The 20831-nt window shown below is 39.3% G+C and overlaps 1 protein-coding gene across 1 annotated transcript; it reads right to left on the bottom strand.

Annotated features, from left to right (window-relative positions):
* Window positions 1-219: 219 nt before the first annotated feature.
* On the bottom strand, window positions 220-20553 carry LOC139734784 (leucine-rich repeat-containing protein 56-like). The gene is made up of 13 exons (XM_071645576.1): window positions 20418-20553; window positions 19642-19808; window positions 18943-19030; window positions 17399-17556; window positions 14889-14971; window positions 10508-10622; window positions 8089-8302; window positions 7413-7565; window positions 6690-6802; window positions 5753-5907; window positions 2982-3256; window positions 2269-2497; window positions 220-426 (listed from the first exon to the last, which is right to left on the bottom strand). Exons 2-13 carry the CDS (start codon window positions 19762-19764, stop codon window positions 237-239), a joined length of 1896 nt encoding a protein of 631 aa, XP_071501677.1. The 5' UTR covers window positions 19765-19808; window positions 20418-20553; the 3' UTR covers window positions 220-236.
* Between the last annotated feature and the right edge of the window lie 278 nt (window positions 20554-20831).

Raw genomic sequence — 20831 nt, forward strand, 5'->3', positions numbered from 1 at the left:
TTGGGAGGGCTTTTATATTCTCCAGTCAGGGAAAGGCAATATTAAAGTTTTCATGGTGAGCCCCCTGCACAATCAGGGAGCCTTGACAGCTCTGTAGATGATGAAATTACCAGCGTAACATCACATGGTCTAATAGAGGCTCTTTTCACACAATAGACTTTTTCCTTTTCTCGCTTTAAAAGAGCAGTGAATTTTTTTTTTCTTCCCTAAAAGTTCACATGCACAGAGAACATCATTCACATGCTTGGTGACATGTTTTTCTTAGTTCTGGGTGGCAGCGCATTTCGCTGAAGCGCCGCCTTGGCGGTTACCGGCCGCGAGATCAATCCCATGAATCTGTTGGGCGGGGTGTGGACGGAGGAGCGGATGATCGGCCTGTGGGGGTCGATGGACTTTGGCGAGTTCTTGTCGACAGCCGGCTCGGCACTGCAGAGACAAGAGGTCACAAGAAAAACAAATGGAAGGGTGAGTGCCAACAATTTAACTGACAAATGCTGAAAAATGCATGCACCATTAAACCTCAATACATTACTAGAGGAATGAGGTTATGTAATACAGGGGAAACTCGGTATAACGAACACTGCTATAACGAGATATCAGTTATTACGAGGAAATTTTCCCGGTCCCAAATTTCCTTCCACACAAGTCTATGTAAAATGCTACTCTTATAGCGAGATCGGCTATAACGAAATAACTGCTGTAACGAGATAAATTTTGTGATTTCCAAACAAAGAAAAACATAGCCAATCAAACCTGTTATAGCGAGGTAAACCAAAATGTCTTCGGGTAAAGCTTTACTTCGCCTGTGCTATCACGTTCCGAGATTGTAAAGCTCGATGCGCCAAAAACTGTCTTGTACACACATATTATTTTCTTCAGTTCACTCTAAAGCTAGCACCGCATGTTGTATGTGTATATGTGTGTGTGTGCGCACTGATACATGCAGAAAATGTGGTGGGACAGCCGTATACATGACATCATGACGTTTAGCAAGTGTGAGGCAATCTGATGCTGTGATTGGCTTTCTACGTAGGGAATTCCCCATCTTCACACTCACACACACGCAGTCATAATGTACAATGTACATACAGAATGTGTCACACACACACCCAGCATTGTGCAGACCATAGTCAAGCTTTCCACACACAACACATACCCATACCATAACCACATACCAATCCACAGACGATCTTCACACAATCGCAAGCTACATAGATTTACAAATTCAAACATCTACAACTAATAAGAAAAACATTCTTGATGTCAGATTTCTTTGGCGAAAAACATCTTCTTACCCATAAAGGTGAGTAATTACCTCACACACATAACCAAGTTATCAGTATTGATTGAAAGATGATGGGTAGTCCCACGTGTGCAAATTAATGTCTTTATGTTATGCTTTCTTTTATGCCCACTGATATAACGAGATATTGGCTATAACGAGGAAAACGACTCAGTCCCGACCATCTCGTTATATCGAGTTTCCACTGTACATTCAACCTTGCCTAAGTCAATCTCGCATAAGATAAATTGCCTAAGTCAAAGGACTTTTCAATAAAATAATTTTTAAGTCAATTATCGATTTTAATCCTTCATAAGTTGAATTTTCCCTAAGTCCAAGCTATTTCTTCAGTCTAAATAGATTTGACTTAAAGTGTATCTTTGGTCAAAAAATATTTTTTGATATGTGAAAGAGATGTATTTTAGTAATCTGTTGCACCAACAATCAGAAAAAAATGTTACATATAAATGAAGAAAGAGTATATTTTGATATAGAAAATAAGAACTAAATCAGTGAGTCTGAAAGGAAAGACTATCAACTTTCTTTTGTTCTCAGGAACCAGCAAGGGATTAAGGAACCAGCAAGAGATTAGGCAGCCTGGGAACAATAGCAAAGTTATAGTCTTGCTTTCAGACCCATTGGTTTTAGTGGTATGTTTATAACTTTAAATGTATTTTTCTTTGCTAATATTGAACATTTTTTTTCTGATTCTTGGTGTAATAGGTTACTGAAATGTAGCTCTTACACATATCAAAAAATATTTTTTGGCCAAAGATACACTTTAAGCACGATTGGCTGTACATGTAGAAAATTCAATAAGATAACTATCAATATGGCTATGGGAAAGACAAAATTTCAGTTGGTGCCTGATAATTGGAGAGTTAGGTGCCCGATAATTAGAGAGTTAGAGTACATAGAACAGAGTACAATCCAGCAACATTTGTCATCATAAGTTAAGGCACAGGTATTCACAGAAATGTCCTTACTGCATAGTCCTCATGGTGGCCGCTGGGCCCGAGTAGGGCCGGTCTTCCAGACGGGCCAGGACGGGTGAGTTACTGAAGGTGGCCCGGAAGGCCCCCGGGCTGATGTGGCCTGAGTCGTCCAGCGATGATGACCGTTCCTCCATGGAGGGTGGCCTTGAGGGGAGTAGGTCGACTGGGGTGGACTCATCAAATGACCGCTGGCGGAATCGCCGCACCCTGTAGTCTCCAACTAAACGGTGCATGGAAAGAAAATCATTGGAATCTTTGCAGCAACTTTGTGCGTGTGTGTGTGTAGTGTTTCACTGGACTAGGAAGCACAACTTGGGGGAAAAAGGGCTATAGATCCTGAATTATTGACTGAAAACTTGACTAGTATCATATTTTCACTTTAAAAGCAATTACAGAGCTGTAGGAAGAAGTGATCACCTCATCTGCTTTGTGTGTTTGGTGGCAACGTATTGCAATATTCAGTGAAAACATGGGAAATATCATAAATCCTATATTCTCCTTTGAGGCTTAAGTCATTTACGTGTATTTTCTATATAACTTTTACTAATCTGTAAATCTCACTTCACTCTAGTTCAAAGTCCACGTAAATTTTGTGCCAAATTGCATTTTGAAGAGCTTTTAAAGCATACAGGGTTATGGCTTCAAACCAAGAGTTGTCCAAATCCATTATGACAGGATGAATCTGAATTAAGTGCGGTACTCACTTGACGTTTTGGGTCGAACGGGCCCCTTGACTGGCGACTTGGGTGCCCGCGGTGGCGTAGGCATCCTCTCTTCGACTGGCGACTCCGTGGGCGTGGGCGGGATGTACACCCCGACGTCTACATCCTCATCGTCATCGTCGACGTCGAAATCGTCATCCTTGTGCCTCTGGCCAGACAATCCCGGCAGATTGTCATTGTTAGTTCCTTCCTCCTCATCACTGTGAGTGATAGTCAGTACCTGAGGCTCCAGATCTTTGAGACGACTCTCGACTCGCCTAGAAAAAAGGTTGTGTTCACAGGAAGAGATGAATTCATAAGTTTGTATCTCTTGGCAATGAAATAATAGTTTACTGTAAAACCAGAAATATCTATGGCATGCAATTTTCACAAATGGGAACCGACAGCTTTTTCACAGCATGACATTTTTTTTTGTGAATTGCCACTGGCATTCAATGCATATAGTGTAGACAAGAACTTTTGTGTGTATTTTGATTCCATGAATCTTGGCTCCTCGCCAAACTTTCGAACATTTCATGCACATGAAAATTTATGGTTTTACAGTACCTCTTGGCAATACCATTTGATAGTTTATCTATTGCCGACAACATTTGATGAAGACCAGACCAGGTACACTATCAAAGGAATCTCTATTTTCCTGGCATAAGTCTCAGCTTTAGTTGTCAAGCTCAGCTTTGTTGTGAATATCACTGTATTGCTTCCTTAACGCTTGGGATGTTAGTTTCCACTCTGATTCTGATTCACGAGGAGATGTTGTGGCACAGTGGGCAAGATAACAGACTATCAATGACGATATTCCTGGTTCAAGTCCCCCGACTACGTCAGTTATGCTTCAAGACCAAGAACTTAATCCTCATTTGTCTTGGAATAAGAAATGCCTTATCTTAATATACAGCAATTGCAACAAGTTTCAGTCTACAGTTGGGCCATCAACATTCAATCTAGATGGCATTCTTAATAATCTACTACAAATCTATCTATATACCAATCTATCTATCTATCTATCTATCTATCTATCTATCTATCTAGCTAGCTAGCTAGCTAGCTACCTACCTACCCACCTATCTGTCTTTCTATCTATTCATCTATCTATCTATCTATCTACCTAGTTATCTTTCTATCTATTCATCTATCTATCTATTCATCTATCTATCTATCTACCTTTCTATTTACCTACCTACCTATCTGTCTTTTTATCTTTTAGTGATGGTGAATTCTGTAATCTCATTGGTCAATCAACCACTGAATATATCCCGTATTCCGTGATATGACGTCATGATCCTGTATTACACAGCCAGATGCGCGTGTACCAAAGACGCTTATAGGAAAGTGCGCGCTAATTCTGTACAAAACAAATGGACAGCGTGCGGTCCTGTAATCTTATATCATTGGTGCAATCATGGCGTGTACCATGTACTGAATCACATATCAGCTCGCGAGATGTATACGTCATGGTCGTGATCATGACGTCATGATCTTTTTTATCTGTATGTACAGACAGCCAAAGCAATTTATGCGCGTGTACCAAAGACGCTTATAGGAAAGTGCGCGCTAATCCTGTACAAAACAAATGGACAGCGTGCGGTCCTCAAGCGTATTATGCACATAACCTGAGACCACTAGACGCTTGATAAACAACAGCAACTTATATCTATCTGGCTACTGCAGTATCTTATGGCGTGTACGTGTACATGTACGTATTTGTATGCGCGCATCACAGTAATCAGCTCGCGAGATGTAGGCCTACGTCAACATGGTCATGGCTGACAGCCGGCGATTTCAACATCATTCACGAGGGGAAATCAGCGAGAAGAAGGTTAGCACTTACACTTAAAAAGATAAAATCGTTACCCCTTGCTTGTTCTTACGAAATACGGGAAATATCTACGGTCTGGTGCCATATTCCTTTCGGCCTTCGGCCTCATGGAATACTGCACCAGACCGTAGATATTTGCCCGTATTTCGTGAACAAGCAGGGGGTAACTAATAATATCTATCTATCTATCTATCTACCTAGCTATCTTTCTATCTATTCATCTATCTATCTACCCCCCTATCTTTCTTTCAATCATCTATCTATCTTTCTATCTATTCATCTATCTACGATGTATGTATTTATCTATCCATCTACCTGAGTATGCACAAAATTATATGTCAATCTATTCATCAATTTTTTCATCTATACTTGTATACATATAGTTGAACCTCTTGTATCCGGACAAGTCGGGACCGGGGCTCATCCGGATAAGGGATTTGGCCGGATACGGGAAACTCAATGCTTTATACATGTACATATACATACACATGTACTGATGTAGCCCATTGTAGTACCACATGTAGCAATGTGTATACTGCAACCTTTTCATTGTTACATTTGGGGATGTTTCGGGATGTTGAAATGTCTGAAGGTAAGCAATTTGGAAGGAAATTTGATGCAATGTATGCTAATCATATTGGAAGTAATATGTAATTCATGTGTGTTTGGGTAGGAGTTCTCAAGGAGTTGGGAATCCCCCTTTCTTCCCGTAATTATTAAAAAAAATCACGGCGAGATTGCGTCCGGATAATAGAGAGATCCGGATAAAGGGAGGCCAGATAATAGAGGTTCAACTGTATCTCAGATGAAAACAAAACTCAGACTGTAGATATCAGAAGAAGGGAGCGCTTGCAAAAGTAATGATGCCAAGGATGGGGGTGAGAAGAAAGGGGGAAATGTTACATAACAGGGTGCTTTCTACCAGGATGTTACCTACCTCTCATGCTCTGCCTTCCAGGTTCGAAGGTCGGCAAAGATGTCCTCCTTGGATTTGCCGTCGTCTGGGTCATCCTCCTCTGGCATGTCGTAGGTGTGCTCCGGCCTGTGCTGTAGGAGCATGAAGAGTGTGGTGCTCTGGGGAACCATGGGGTTCTGGAAGGTTTTTTTTTTTGTGGGGGGGGGGGGGGGGGGGGAGGGAATGAGATAGATTGGAAATGACACTGAGCATGCTTCTATCAAATGGGGGGTAGAGCCTTCTCTTCTGTTGCGCCACGTCTGTGGAACTCTCTACCAGTCCAGCTTCGGAATTGCAGCAGCCTCAATACATTCAAGTCTGAACTGAAGACTTATCTTTTCAAGCAACTTTGTGAATGATGTGCAACACTTTTTGGGAGCTGGGCGCCTTTGAATGTTTCTACAGATAAATGGCGCTATACAAATGATGTTTCATCATCATCATCATCATCATCATCATCATCATCATCAAATGATAAAAATTCAAGGTAGGTGATGTGAGATAGTGAGAGACAATGTGTGATGATGATGAGGGGTTACACCTCAAAATTTTCCTCAGTAGTAATCTTAGAATAATGGCAACTCTGTAACAGAAGGTAACCATTGGTGATTTCTTGATCTTAATGGGCTATGGAACAGTGCTGCACAGATACATTGTCATAACCATTGATTACTTTAATGAAAAGAACGAACAGAGAATAACTTCTCTGGTCAAAATTGGATGGCAAATTTTAGTCGAGAGAAAAATATTTTGAACAAACGGTTTACAATCTCATGTTTCATAATTGCTCCATAAATGACTTTTAGACAGCAGTCACATTCAAAATGCATAGTAAATTGCTTTGCGGTACCAGGAGAAATATTCCCACACGACTACCAAGCACTCGATGTGGCAAGAAACTGCAACAACTGCCTGGTACCTTGTTGTTCTTGCGGCGGTTCCTGAGCGCCTTGACGGGATTACCGCAGATGACTCCATGGCTGCCGTGTGTCAAACCGCTGGTGTCATCGTTGTCTGCATTGATGTCTGAACCTGGACGGATCAAGAGCAACCAACCACACAACTTACACCAGGGGGGTGTTTCATAAAGCTGTTCTTAAAGTTACGAACGACTTAAGAATGACTGGAACACGTTCTGATGTGCTATACTTATCAGAATTTCAATAATTTAGCACAAGAACTGATCACCAGTCGTTCTCCTGTCATTCGTAACTTAAAGAACAGCTTTATGAAGCACCCCTCAGGTCAATATCACAGTATCTCTGCACTAAATTGCTGGATTCTTGCAAATCTGTGGTAAATGATGAAATCTGTCATCAACTCACAGCAACAGACGTTGCAACTGTTGTACAGCTAACGATGGCTGTTGAGAGCACCGGTACTGCAAAGTCTGCCATTCTGCAGATCCTCGAACTCTGCATTTACTGTCTGATAAAATAGGCGAAGTTGCACAGTAAAATATGACATGCGAGATTTATAGTGTTTGCTGAGCATGAGAAACACACATGGTTGTTGGGCTTTTTTCTTTCCCCAAAGTGGGGAGACAAAGACAAACTAATGCGGTGAAAATGTAACTTGTCCCTCCTACAGTGCCCTCATTGTCCAAGCTGAGAGACTGGAATGATAAGAGAAGTTTCCTTACCCCCCGTGTCCGGCCGTTCCGCCGCCGTCATCGGCCTTGCGCCTGCCGATGTCCCTGGACGGTTTCCCCAGCTGGACCCTGGTCGTCGACTGCCAGAACTTGGTCTCCTGCCCGAGGCTGATCCTGGCCTTGCTGCCGTTTTTGGCCTCGGACCTTCCATTTTCAAGAAATAATAGAATTACTAATGATGATAACTTGTCATGAATCAGTCAGTTATCAGTCCTTTAAATTTTGATGCTTGAAGAACTTCTCTCAAGAGCAGTAGGATGTTCAAAACCAAGTTACTTATAACCCGTTGAGGACGAGTCCCGAGTAAACTCGGGCAGGTGTCTACGGGAAATGCATGTTATAGCAAAATCGAACCATCCTCAATGGGTTAAAATTGCTTTTTTAGTCTATGGAATGGCAGGCATAGGTAAGCCTCAAAATTGAATATGCATAACTTATCACCTGCTCATCTTTATTTTGTGTTATCATGGAATAATGTTTACATTTTAGTTAATCACTTGTATACCTGCTCTACTGTTAGCTCTAAACAATATTCTTTCTTCAGCTGACTTTGAGTTATATTGATATGTACGCAAAAGAAGCGCAGAAATAAAATCAGTCAGTCAATCAATTGAATTTACGTGACTACAAGCTCACTTCCACAAATATCTGGCAGGCCGCGACTCACCTCCACTGTCATCCGAGTTCACGCTGTCCACCGAACCCAGCGAATCTTTGATGGAGTTGTTGACGATCAGCCAGTCGGTGCTGAGGTTGAGGGCCTTGGGACGCAGGCTCGATGTCGATGTCGACGCGTGGTCAAGCACCTCGTCGTCGAGCATCTGCAGCTGCGGCACCGCCTTCCAGACCGAAGCACGGTAATTGTATGGCCCGCTCTTATCCTGGATAGAAAGGTTTATTGGTCAGTAAATGACAGGAGAGTATATTGAATGCGCCCTGCAAGTACTGAAGTCATGACCATTGCTACACTTAATTTTATCATTAATAGTAGTAGTGGTTTTCATGGCAGTAGTAGTAATAGTAGAAGTAGTGATAATAGCAGCAACAGTAAGTAGTAGTAGTAGTAGTAGTAGTAGTGAGAGTAAGAGTAGTAGTAGTAATAGTAGAAGTAGTGAGTAGTATAGTAGTAGTAGTAGTAGTAGTAATAGTAGTAGTACTAGTAGTATAGTAGTTGTAGTAGTAGTAGTAGTAAAAATGAAACTGTGTCATACTGACAGGGGGATCATGACGAACTCTTATAAACATTTATGAATATTACTCTTGTTATTTAAAACACACAACAAAACATATACTGTGAATACAGAGAGGAAGGCACAAACAACCAAATATTTACTCTGGGACACACAGGAATGAACATTAATGAGATAGGCTATTGCTGTCATTAAACAACCAAATGATGCAATCTAAAACACAGGAATGTACATTTTTATGAAATAGGATAACTGCAGTTATTAATAATAATGAGAACGACGCCCATTTTCCAATTGAAATATGGTTCCCCCAGGGTTTGTATCTGTTATTTGTTGATGTACAGTATTCAATGCAGACAACGGCATTTAGGAGTATGAGGACAGTGTTGTCCTTTGGGGATTTAAAGGGGAAGGCTAGTAACTGATCAGTGGGAATCAGTGGAAATGCTGGGAGATGATTGTTCCAATCCTTATGGGATTCATTCAAGAGTTCATTGTATATCTATTGTTGTGTGAAAATGACTTGCTTCAGAATGGTCTCATATTCAAGTAATGTGCAGTTTAATGCTTCCAGGTTAGCGTCCCTGGTCAGTGACGGGGCATTAATCTGCACATTACTTGAATATGAGACCGTTCTGAAGCAAATCATTTTCACACAACAATAGATATACAATGAACTCTTGAATGAATCCCATAAGGATTGGAACAATCATCTCCCAGCATTTCCACTGATTCCCACTGATCAGTTACTAGCCTTCCTCTTTAAGTCACTGTAGAGGAGTGTTTTTGCCCTGTTCTGACTTTAATTTCACGTGGACTGGAAGTTTGCAAATTAATGGATACTTTTTTTTTTTCATATCGAGAGCCTTTAACAAAGATGATGAGTAGATTAGATTAAAGGAGGTAAGTTTCTTCTTTTTCTGCATTCATTTTTATGTCAATGTTATACAATGCGTGGATGAGGCATGTATATACAGGGTGCCACATATAAAGCGCAGCTTGCCCAATTGTCCGGGGCAAGTGAAAATCAGTCAGGCAAGTGTTTTGGAACAATGTGAAAAATGCTTGCCAAATTTGGCCAAGCAAAAAATTTGAAGCCAACATTTTTTTTCTCACTTTTTTCCCTTCAATCTGATGAAGTCAAACCATACAAAAGTCCAAAGATAATGACTGTTTTGTGATCTTTCATTTCATTTGAGCAACTTTTTAACACTTGCGTGAAGACATCTAAATGCAATGCAACACCACACTCAATCGAATCAAATTTTTTGCTCCAATGTGTTTAAGCATGGGAACCTACATGTGTACATGTGCTGTTGATTCAAAGGATCATGTGTTTTATCAAGCCGTTGACTTATAAGTAATTTTCAATATCATTTTCTTATATCTTTGGACTTTCCTTTCAGGCAAACAAACTTGTGTTCCGGCAAGTGTTCTGCAACAATTTGAAAATTTGCTTGTCTGATGGGGCAAGTGGTAACAAAAGTTATGTAGCACCATGTGTATATATATTGGCATGCTCCTGGAAGACTGTTCTTCATCTGGGTTTAGTTTCCAATTTATTTCTCTGGGGCTGAGCTTATTTACAATGTGACATGTACAAGGCTATCCCCTCGGAGAATCTGAATTTAAAAAATCCATCACCACTGGAGAAGAGGGATCAGCAAACATTGCAGAAGATACACGGGTGTTTGTTCGTCTGTTTGTTTGTTTCTGATAAATGACAAGAGTGGTACATATATGGATGCTGATGTAGTAGGTAAACATCCATGTGTCACTGCCGCAGCTCTACGAGCCCTTGCCAAATGTCACATTCGACACGAGGGGGCCTTGAACCTCAAACTTGCCTAAAGACACAAGATTAATGGGGAGTGAGTAGAACCTGCGAGCCCTTACCTGGTCGTAGTCCTTGCTCGGCGCCAGACAGACCGGGTTACCCTCCAGGGACAGGGCCCGCAGCTTGCTGCAGAGGCCCAGGAACTCCACCTGGGCAACATCGTCAATGTTGTTGCTAAGGGAGGAAAGAGGAGATGTAAAAAATCCCATTCAGCTTTTGTAGGCCTACATGCATGGTGAGGACATCTGGTAGCACTGTAGTGCAGTGAATTAGCCTCTGGATTGTAAACAGAAAGGTCTGGGGATTGAACTCCGCCTGGTTCATTTATCCTAGGACAAACAGTTTGGTTAACTATGTCCTCCCTGTCCCATGTGTGCATATGGATACCTGGCAATGCTGGGGGTAATAATTATGACAGGGCCCCCTGGGTGACTAAGATCATCAACAGAGACTCCAACCCCAAGCACCTCTGATCAGGAGATTCTCCCGCCTGAAACCCCTCGCAGACGGGAGACTCCAACTTGATGTGCGCGAAGCGCAAAGTTCGTAGCTGCCAGGGTCCAACTCTAGGATTCTAGATGTTATCTTGTGCTATCTAAGGCTTATTTTTCTGCATACAATGACACTAAGTAAGAAATCATTTCAAGCGGGAGAAATTTAAATCTCAAGCGGGAGAACAGGATATTCTGCAAAAATGGGCTTTCGGCGGGAGATCTCCCGTCGAGAGCGGGAGAGTTGGAGTCTCTGCATCAATAATATTCCTTACAGCATCATCCTTGACAAAAAATGGGTTGACTGTATATAAGGCTGGAATGTCAACACATATTACATGGCAGGATTTCTCTCCCAGGTTTAATGGAATCATAGTCCCCACCCCATCCCCATTCCTAACCCCAAATCGTTACTCATAGCAACTAGAAGATACTTCAAAACCATCCAAAGGCTGTGGGGGTCACTTAAAGGATTTTCTTAGTTTCAGTTTCCTCACAACTAGGGCTGGTTTCTCCTGAAAATTTTAATAACCATGTCATTTACTTACTTCTGACCAAGCAGTGGTACTGGCATTAGGAGGTATTCATATGCAATCAGAGCTGCCCCCCCCCCCTTAATTCATTTTCAAGACATTAATATAACATGCAGCTTGAAACTGCGTCTCCCTTACAGTTTTTTGTTGCAATTTTTATCAGGACAAGCAATTGGACAGAAATGAGTAAAAAGTGAAATACACATCATAAGAAACTCTGCATAGCTGCAAAAAGATTTCACAAAACATCTAGAAAATCAATGAAACAGGGGAAAACAAGGAAAAGTAGAAATTACGCGGTGCGTAATATATGTCCCCGCCGGAAGTAGCATTTAGTAGCAAAATGTACAATATAGGGGCAAGTCCAAGATAATGCGCACGTTACGTATGGGACATTCAGAGACTTTTATGACCTGAAAAATAGTGTTAATGGCCTTTGATCATATTGAACTTCATCATGGTGATTGATATCTAGAAGAAGTATAATCATGTAAAAAATTGAGAAAAATTACCTAGACAATTCTATTCTAGAAGAGAAAATATGTGCCGTTACGTATGGGACCAGAAAAATTTTGGTTTTTTGAACATTTTTTTCAACCTCAAAACTCTCTGAAAGTATATCATTCTACAACTTGTAACTCACTGTGATGAAAGTCACAACACTCAAGATTATCACAGGTAAGTTTCATGTCATTAGGCAAAAAGCTCTAATTACAGGATCTAATTAAAGACAGACATGACGTGTTACGTATGGGACAGTTACGTATGGGACAGTTTGTCCCCCATTCATTTAGTGTGTGAAGAACCATGTTTATGGGTATTTTGCATAATTATTGAAGTAAAATCAGTTGAAACTACTCAAATACTGATCCAGATTGTCAAGGAAACAATATTCCCCAAATATTCACCATCATAATCATATTCAATCATATTTTTATATCTTTATGACCAACCTGGGTATGCATGCCCTTTGTCCCCCATTCGTTTAGTGTGTGGAGAACCATGTTTATGGGTATTTTGCAAAATAATTTTGCAAAATGCCCATTCAAACAAATTTTTGCATAATCATTGAGGTGGAATCAGTTGAAATAACTCAAATACTGATCCTGATTGACAAGGGAACAATATTCCCCAGATATTTACCATCATAACCACCTTCGATCATATTCTATATTTTTTATGACCAACCTGAGTATATATGCCCTATTTTTATCAGGATAGTTACTACTGAAAAATTGAATAGTTTAAAGTGTTTACTTGCATTGATGAAGGGCAGTTTGCCATTTAGTTTCAATAAAAAACAACTTGACACAAGAAATATTAAGTTTAATAAATAAGCAATACCTGCTGCGTGGAACCCCAGTGATTGAGATATTATGATGTCTGTCTAGCAGTCAAGTCATTGATTAGAGTCACAACTCAGTATGTATACCCATGAATTTTGTTGTGGCTACTACTGAAAACTGAATAAGGACAATTTGTGTATCACTTGCAATAAAAAAAAAAAATCATTTTACTTGTTTTTTTTCCATATACGTGTATATCACAACCATTTCAAATTGGATCTCCATCACATAAACTTTGAATTCCTCTAGTCTTAGGATTTTATGCTCTTAAGTTATTCATATAATTGGTTTCCAATCATCTCTTTAAATGTTGAAAACTGAATCCCCATTTCTAAAAAAAAAAACTATACCATCCCTTTAATGCTGATTTTTTCATTGTGTATTTTGCCATTTTCCCCTCCCCCTTTCTGAAAATTGTTCAGTCAAGTTCATGTATTGTTTCAAGTGTCTATAACTCAAAAAGTAGCTACAATGTTGGGATGCTTTCTTCAGGATGATTGACCATTTGTGTACTGAGAGACCTTCCCAGCTAGCTACATGCATTCACATGCAATATGTATGAGGATGTCCCATACGTAACGCATTTGTCCCATACGTAACATTATTTCAATGCCTAATAAAAAATATTTCTTTTACTTTTTTTTCTTTTTTCTCTGGTATTTAATTTCTCTAAACAATAAATTAGAACTTTCCAAAAGGGCATTAAAATAACCTTAGCAATTTCAGAAAAAACCTAAAAAAATGACCTCATTTTGTTACGTATGGGACATCTCATGATAGGACACGAGCTAATTTGCATAATAATTTGCATAATCCCTAAATTTTTATACCAAGTTAAACTATGTGATGAACTTCTTATGTCCACATATTAATAAAATATTATTTGCTTTCCTTTGAATTAATATGAATTTTTAAAAATGTCCCATACGTAACGCTGTGTTTCATATTTATGCAAATGAAGCCCTTGAAATTTGCATAAATTTACATAATATCATTTTTTCCTCCACGGAAATCAAAACTTCAACTCATAAGCTTCAAAATGATACCAAACATGTCAATATTGAGCAAAGATGAAATTTTACCTTCTGAGGGGACCTTATCTTGGACTTGCCCACAGGTAAAAATCAAGGTCAAAGGTCAAAGAAGTCAAAGGTCAAAATTCTGTGTAGAAGTTTTGAAGCCCTCACCTAGTGCCATCACATAAAGGAAACAGAATCGAAATCGGGTTAGAAATGGCGAAGGAGTAGCATTTTGTAGCCAATGTACAATATAGGTCAAAAATCAAGGTCAGAGGTCAAAGAAGTCAAAGGTCAAAATTCTGTGTAGAAGTTTTGAAGCCCTCACCTAGTGCCATCACATAAAGCAAACAGAAGTGAAATCGGGTTAGAAATGGCGAAGGAGTAGCATTTTGTAGCAAAATGAACAATACAGGTCAAAAATCAAGGTCAAAGGTCAAAGAAGTCAAAGGTCAAAATTCTGTGTAGAAGTTTTGAAGCCCTCACCTAGTGCCATCACATAAAGCAAACGGAATCGAAATCGGGTTAGAAATGGCGAAGGAGTAGCATTTTGTAGCAAAATGTACAATACAGGTCAAAAATCAAGGTCAAAGGTCAAAGAAGTCAAAGGTCAAAATTCTGTGTAGAAGTTTTGAAGCCCTCACCTAGTGCCATCACATAAAGCAAACGGAATCGAAATTGGGTTAGAAATGGCGAAGGAGTAGCATTTTTAGCAAAATGTACAATATAGGTCAAAGGTCAAGGTCAAAGGTCACGACTGAAATTCTGTGTAGAAGTTTCAAAGCTCCCATGTAGTGCTATCATATAAAGCAAACAGAATCAAAATTGGCTCATAAATGACAGAGAAGTAGCAAATTGAAGATTTTGATCACACACGGACGCACACACGGACGCACGGACGGACGGACGGACGGACGGACGGACGGACACACGGACACACACACGTACGGAGCCCGTTTCATAGTCCCCTGCTCGAACTCGTTCGGCGGGGACAAAAAATGGGCATAACTTGAGGGAAGATTATGTCCAGCTAACGATGAACTGGACAACTCACCCTTCAAGATCTAGCAACTGTAAACACTCCAGCATACTGCAGGGGCTGATGTCGGTTACATCGTTGTAGGCCAGGTACAGTTCCTGCAAAGTGGCACATTGACAAGAAAATATTAGGAGAATAAAATGGATAGCTTTGTGGAGTCATAGTACCGCCCGACTGCAAAAGAACTACTGAAGATGTAAGTTCTACTCTCACTCATACATGAAGCACACAGATTGTACATGTGCAATCATCCCATGATGCCTCCTGCAGGGAAAGTAGTTAACACTAGACAAATACTCTGTACAACACAATCCCACAATGGTTCATCACTGAATAAAGCATACAAAAAAGCTGTAACTCCTTGTTGTTAGACTAGCACTGCTGCCATCATGTCTATTAACCACATGTCATTGGTTTTGTGATGTACCTTTTTTTTAAACAAATTCTTCACATTATTAATCGCTGATTTTCACAGAGTATAGAAAGTCACTTGTCTCTCTGTTCAAAAAAGAAAAAAAAAATGTGTTTTAATACCAAACAGCTGTTAGACGTGGTTGCATGATTTTCAATAGGCTTACACCTTCTGAAGTAGTTTACAAATAATATTAATCCTCAAACTAGTAAAATATTTAAAGAAGATTGTATTTTCTATTCCCTAAAATTAGTAAAATAGGTACAATATCTGTTCCCTACTTTGAACGAAGTTGACAAATTTGACAGCTCCACCTACAACTCTTGTAATCTTTCTCCAATCCAAAATGCGCAGTGAAATTCTGAATTGCCAGTTTGATGATGAAAAGATGATAAATTCCCACCCAGGCTTGATGGCTGTAAAACAATCATCTCTCATTCTTCAGAAGTATTTAAACAGGATCATGCAAGATCACAAATTTCCACTAAATTCACATAAATGTTGTCTTGATATCATGGATGTGCCAAGTAATGAATGCCCATAACTCATCTCAGAGTTTGATACACATACATCTGTACTATATTGCTGCAATAGCTTGTCAATCTCATAGAGTCAAAGGAAACCAAAGCCCAAATATAGATGTGGATTGACTGAAAGCCGCAATATCAATGGAACACAAAGGTGAAAGTTTGAGGAAAAGTGGACGATCAAATCAAGAGTTATGCATTTTTAAAGTTTCAGTGCCGTTATCGCTAGATAAGAAGACTACTAATACTACAATGTACACTTCATGACGATATCATGGACAACAGTACTTGTGACCCTTCATCACAAAACCACCAAAAATGCCACACATGGGTTTTTAATTAAGGGCAGACTCTGAAAGAGCAGACCCTAAGCTTTAAAATTATGTCTAACTTTATACACTGGACTTTCCTACCTGTGAACCCTATCTACATAGAGAAAAGAAAGCACACACTCTAGAAATGTGTGTACTGAGATAAGAGGCTTTGAAGTGTAGAGTTTATTCAAGTGATTAATTTCACCAAGCTGTGCTCTGTCCAATAAATGGGACCAAAAAATAAAAAATAAAAATAAAAAATACAGGATGTTAAATGCTATAGCAACCAAAGTGAAGGAATTATTAGATTAAGCAGAAATTTTGCACCTGCTGTTAGCACATTTTATACATGACTAATGCTAACCTTCAAAGCAGTAGCATCATTCTTTTAAAAGTTGCATAGTATCTAAACATTGTGTGCAGGGTTTCTAAGAAATGAAAGAAGGTTACTAAGACACACCTGCATTTGTAATGACACTACTCTTTAAAAAAAAAAAAAGAGTTCAAGAAAAACAGAAAAAAAACCCACAACAAAACAAAACACATACAAAATGTAGAAGAGTTGCTTTTTCAAGAAATACAGAAACTCAGTCGGGGTGTGTGACTTTTTGTTGGTTTTGTGATGCGGGGTAACAAATGGAAAATTGGTTTCCTTGAAAGTATATGTCCACTGAATAATGATAAAAAATATTAATACAAATGCCTTCAGAGCACATAACACATAGCATATTTGTAAGGCTATGCACTCAAAAAAAACTACAATAGAATACATAACTGCAACAGTACCAAGCTTCATGTTTGTTCAGACTGTATAAAAAGATGCATTTTAAGACAAATTTAAAATAATTGATGTCTGTAATTTGTCAGATTCTGAAGTGAATTATGCCACAAAAGTTTGTGCTGCATCCATACATGCCTCTCTCATCTCTATGAAGAGGCATTATAGGCAAACATGTTTGTTCAGACTGTATAAAAAGATGCATTTTAAGACAAATTTAAAATAATTGATGTCTGTAATTTGTCAGATTCTGAAGTGAATTATGCCACAAAAGAAGAGGCATTATAGGCAAACATATGTTCTCCATAATTTTAACATGGTTCTTCCCTTTGAAAAAAAAAAAAAAAAATTACTCTATGCTCTTTCAATGAAGGTTCCTTTGGTTTGCATGGCTTTGAAGTGGTTCTCTCAAAGAGTGTAAAGTCAGCAAATACAAAGCACTCAAAAGCTAATATAAACTCTGTACATGACAGAGTGTTGGTTCTTTCACTGACCTTTAGAGCGGACATGGAGCTGAGACCGTCCAGGTCACAGAGGCAACACTTGGCCATCCACAGCACGGTCAGGTTGTCCAGAGCCGTGCCCAGGTCCCTGACTGAAGCGATGAGGCTGTCGTTGAGTTTCAGCTGCTTCAGGTTGGGCAGCATGGCTCCTATCGCACCAAGGAGGAAGGGGGGGGGGGGCGGGAAGAGAGAAAGAATTCATGTTTAGCATGCAGCAGGAGTTTTATCACAGAGCTGGGCAAATATGTGGGCACATTGAAGGTACTAGTCACATGTTTGGCAGGAAGGCCCCTTTTCAGCATGATAAAAAGAAAAAGAAAAACAAGATAGAATAGGCAACATACATGTATTTATGGATTTTACTTCATTGCCTCCTATAAAATGAGTTTCAACATGTGAGACGTACTCTTCATGAACTAGGAGTTGCTTATCAATATCATTGAGCATGACAATGTACATTGTATGATATGCATTATTTTTTTTATTGTTATACAGTCTGGATCAAAATGTTTGATGGAATTTCAGGAATAACAAGCTAGCATATTAAAAAGAAAAAGAAGAAAAAAGATATGAGTGTATGAGGGTGGCATGCATGTGATGTATGCAAACAATACATTTGCCATACTACATACATTTGTATGTCATGGTATGATTTCTCCATATTTAAAGTATCAACTAGAAAAGCACTCTGAGAGCGCAGACCTCCACCAAGCAGCTACTTCATTTCCAACGATGATCTTGCTCTTCCACAAAGATCAGTGATTTCCACCCATACGTATTAGTATGCATGCTGAAAAATTGCCCGATTTCCCAATGTAGATGCCTTTGTTACATCATAAACCTTCAGCTGCGTGGCACACCTTGCCTAACAGAAACTACAGCACACACTTTGGTGCGTGTATAAAAACCTCAAAAATGCGCAGCTTGAACTCCCAAGTTCAATGACCCTACCTGCCAAAATATCAAAAATCCTTCATAAAATCCATAAAAATATCCCCATCACTACTAAAATTTAATCATCTTTTTCTTGCCTCCCATTCATCTAAATCCGTGCATAAATTTTTGAGTTATTTCGCACACAGATTTAACAAACAAACAAACAAACAAACAAACGGTAATGAAAACATAACCTCTCTTGGGGAAGGTAATTAATTACATTAATTAAAAAAGACATAGAATATCAAGATAAGGGCCTGGTCCCACTGGCCTTTGGAAATATTTGCATATCAATTGCACACAAAATTGGTTTACATTTACTGAACATTTGCAACCAAAATTTTGTGCAGCTCAAAAATCCTGGCGACGGAAAATCATGCCTCTGCAGATAATTGAGGATGTGTGTGGACGTCAGCCAACTCATAACAAGCATGTTTCACAAATATTGTGGATGTTCAGCAAATATAAACCGATTTTGGGCACACATACAAATCTTCCTAAATGCCAGTGAGACTGGGCCCTTAGATGAATGTGTGACATCTGATTCACTTTTGGGAAAGCAATGTGTGCCTGTCTTATCAGATACATAAGGGTCTCACCAAAGTTCCCGAGGCTGGTTTCTGAAGTGTCGACCTTCATCTCTAGAAATTTGACATCCTCAAGATCTTCAATCCCAGTCAGAGCTCTCTGCCAGAAGTCAAGTTAATACACAGTATCAAGAGTAACATCCGCTCGGTTATTTGATTTTTATTTTGAAGAACAGTGAACAAGCACTCTTCATGACCTTCCAACTCTTAAATTCAGTATATTTTAATTAATAATGTATTCACCATTAGGACATGGACAGTAGAACACACAAAGCCACATTCATATTCACACAAACACTTTTTTCAGCATTTATTTTTTCAAACATGAATATACAATGTACATTGTAAAATGACAAATAATACATGACAAAGAAATCTTGACTAATAGAATATAATTATCCAAGTAAGAATGAAATAAAATACTCAGCAAATTCAAAGTCAACAATTACAGACAAAGTACATATTGTACTAAGATTCTACTTGTATGACAGAATTTTGGCCTCCTGCTTTCTATCTGGACAGAACTTTATTAGCCAATTTCCTGCAGAGTTAGAGGCACCCCGTTCAAAACAGTTGGATTGAGAATTAGCCCTCAACTATTGTAGTTCTACACAAAGTCTACTGTGCTATTTCCACAGCCCAGACCCTACATTTGTAGACAGCCCTTCTGGGGAAGGCTTCCTTGTACTGGCCATCGATTTCAGGACTCACCAGTTTGGTGGGAGAGATATAATCCTCAAGGAATGCATCGTTCTCTGGCTCCGGTATGGAGATGGGCTCTGGATTGACCTGGGTCCCTCCATACTCCGTTATGTGCACCCCTGCACGAGCCATGGTTTGGCCGACAGAAACACACCACTGCTGCTCTCCAACTGACACTATGAGATACAGATAAGAAATTGTTACAGTGGTCTTTGAAATGTATACAAATGTGAGACTCTCTGTAATGTATGACAAGAACTTCAAGAATATGGTCTCATTTTGTTTCATAGAGCTATGTTTCAGCTAAATTAAACTTTTAAAATATCAATTCAACTATAACAACTAGTACAATTAATTTCTTCAAAAGAGACACATTGTAATTGTTTGTTCATAATGATAAGGCATGAACTTATTTCTGCACATTCATACACAGAATACATTTATTTCCCCTGCTCACAATGAAAAGTAGTATGAATAGTCTGAATGATCCCTTGTAATATAATGATGATCTGGGATGATGATGATGATGATAATGATGATGATGATGGTGATAATGATAATAATCATTATAACAACAAACGAATAAACAACCCTCAGCAACTTCCTTTGCAAAGTTTGTAATAAACATTCAATGCCTTATTCTCCATGGACTGCATGCAGAGAATTTCAAATCTTACAAATTGGGTGGTATATATCCACAGTAGAGTGCTAGAAAAACAAGAATAATCTGAGTCAAACTTTACAGGTAGGACAGCCAATTTTACATGACAAGACATGCAGTGTACCTTGTGTGATGAGGAAACTTGATCATCGGATGAAACATGGAAAGGACTGCAGCCATGTGATCAGAACCTGACTCCCACAGGTAGTCACTACCCACAGGGGACCAGTTCTACCTCCAGACCACACACGGCAGGGAGAACCGGGTCACACTCAGCCAGATCTGTCCATTATCCGACAAGTGTCATGTTCAGGCTAACAGCTAAACACACACACACACACACACAAAATAGACATTCACGTACAATACATTACTGTTAAAATTGATATTTTGGAGAAAGTAATTTTATGCGCTTAGCTGGGTGAGATGAGTTTTGCTTGTTTTTAACTCTGCGGAATCAAGACATCAACTAGCATAATGGGCAAGCAAATCATTTGCATGCTTCCAAAGACATAACTCTTGCCTCTCTCTGGCAACT

The sequence above is a fragment of the Diadema antillarum genome, unplaced genomic scaffold, assembly GCF_040938485.1.
Source record: "Diadema antillarum isolate AM-2024a unplaced genomic scaffold, OU_Dant_1.0 seq00000547_RagTag, whole genome shotgun sequence".
Classification (NCBI taxonomy): domain Eukaryota; kingdom Metazoa; phylum Echinodermata; class Echinoidea; order Diadematoida; family Diadematidae; genus Diadema; species Diadema antillarum.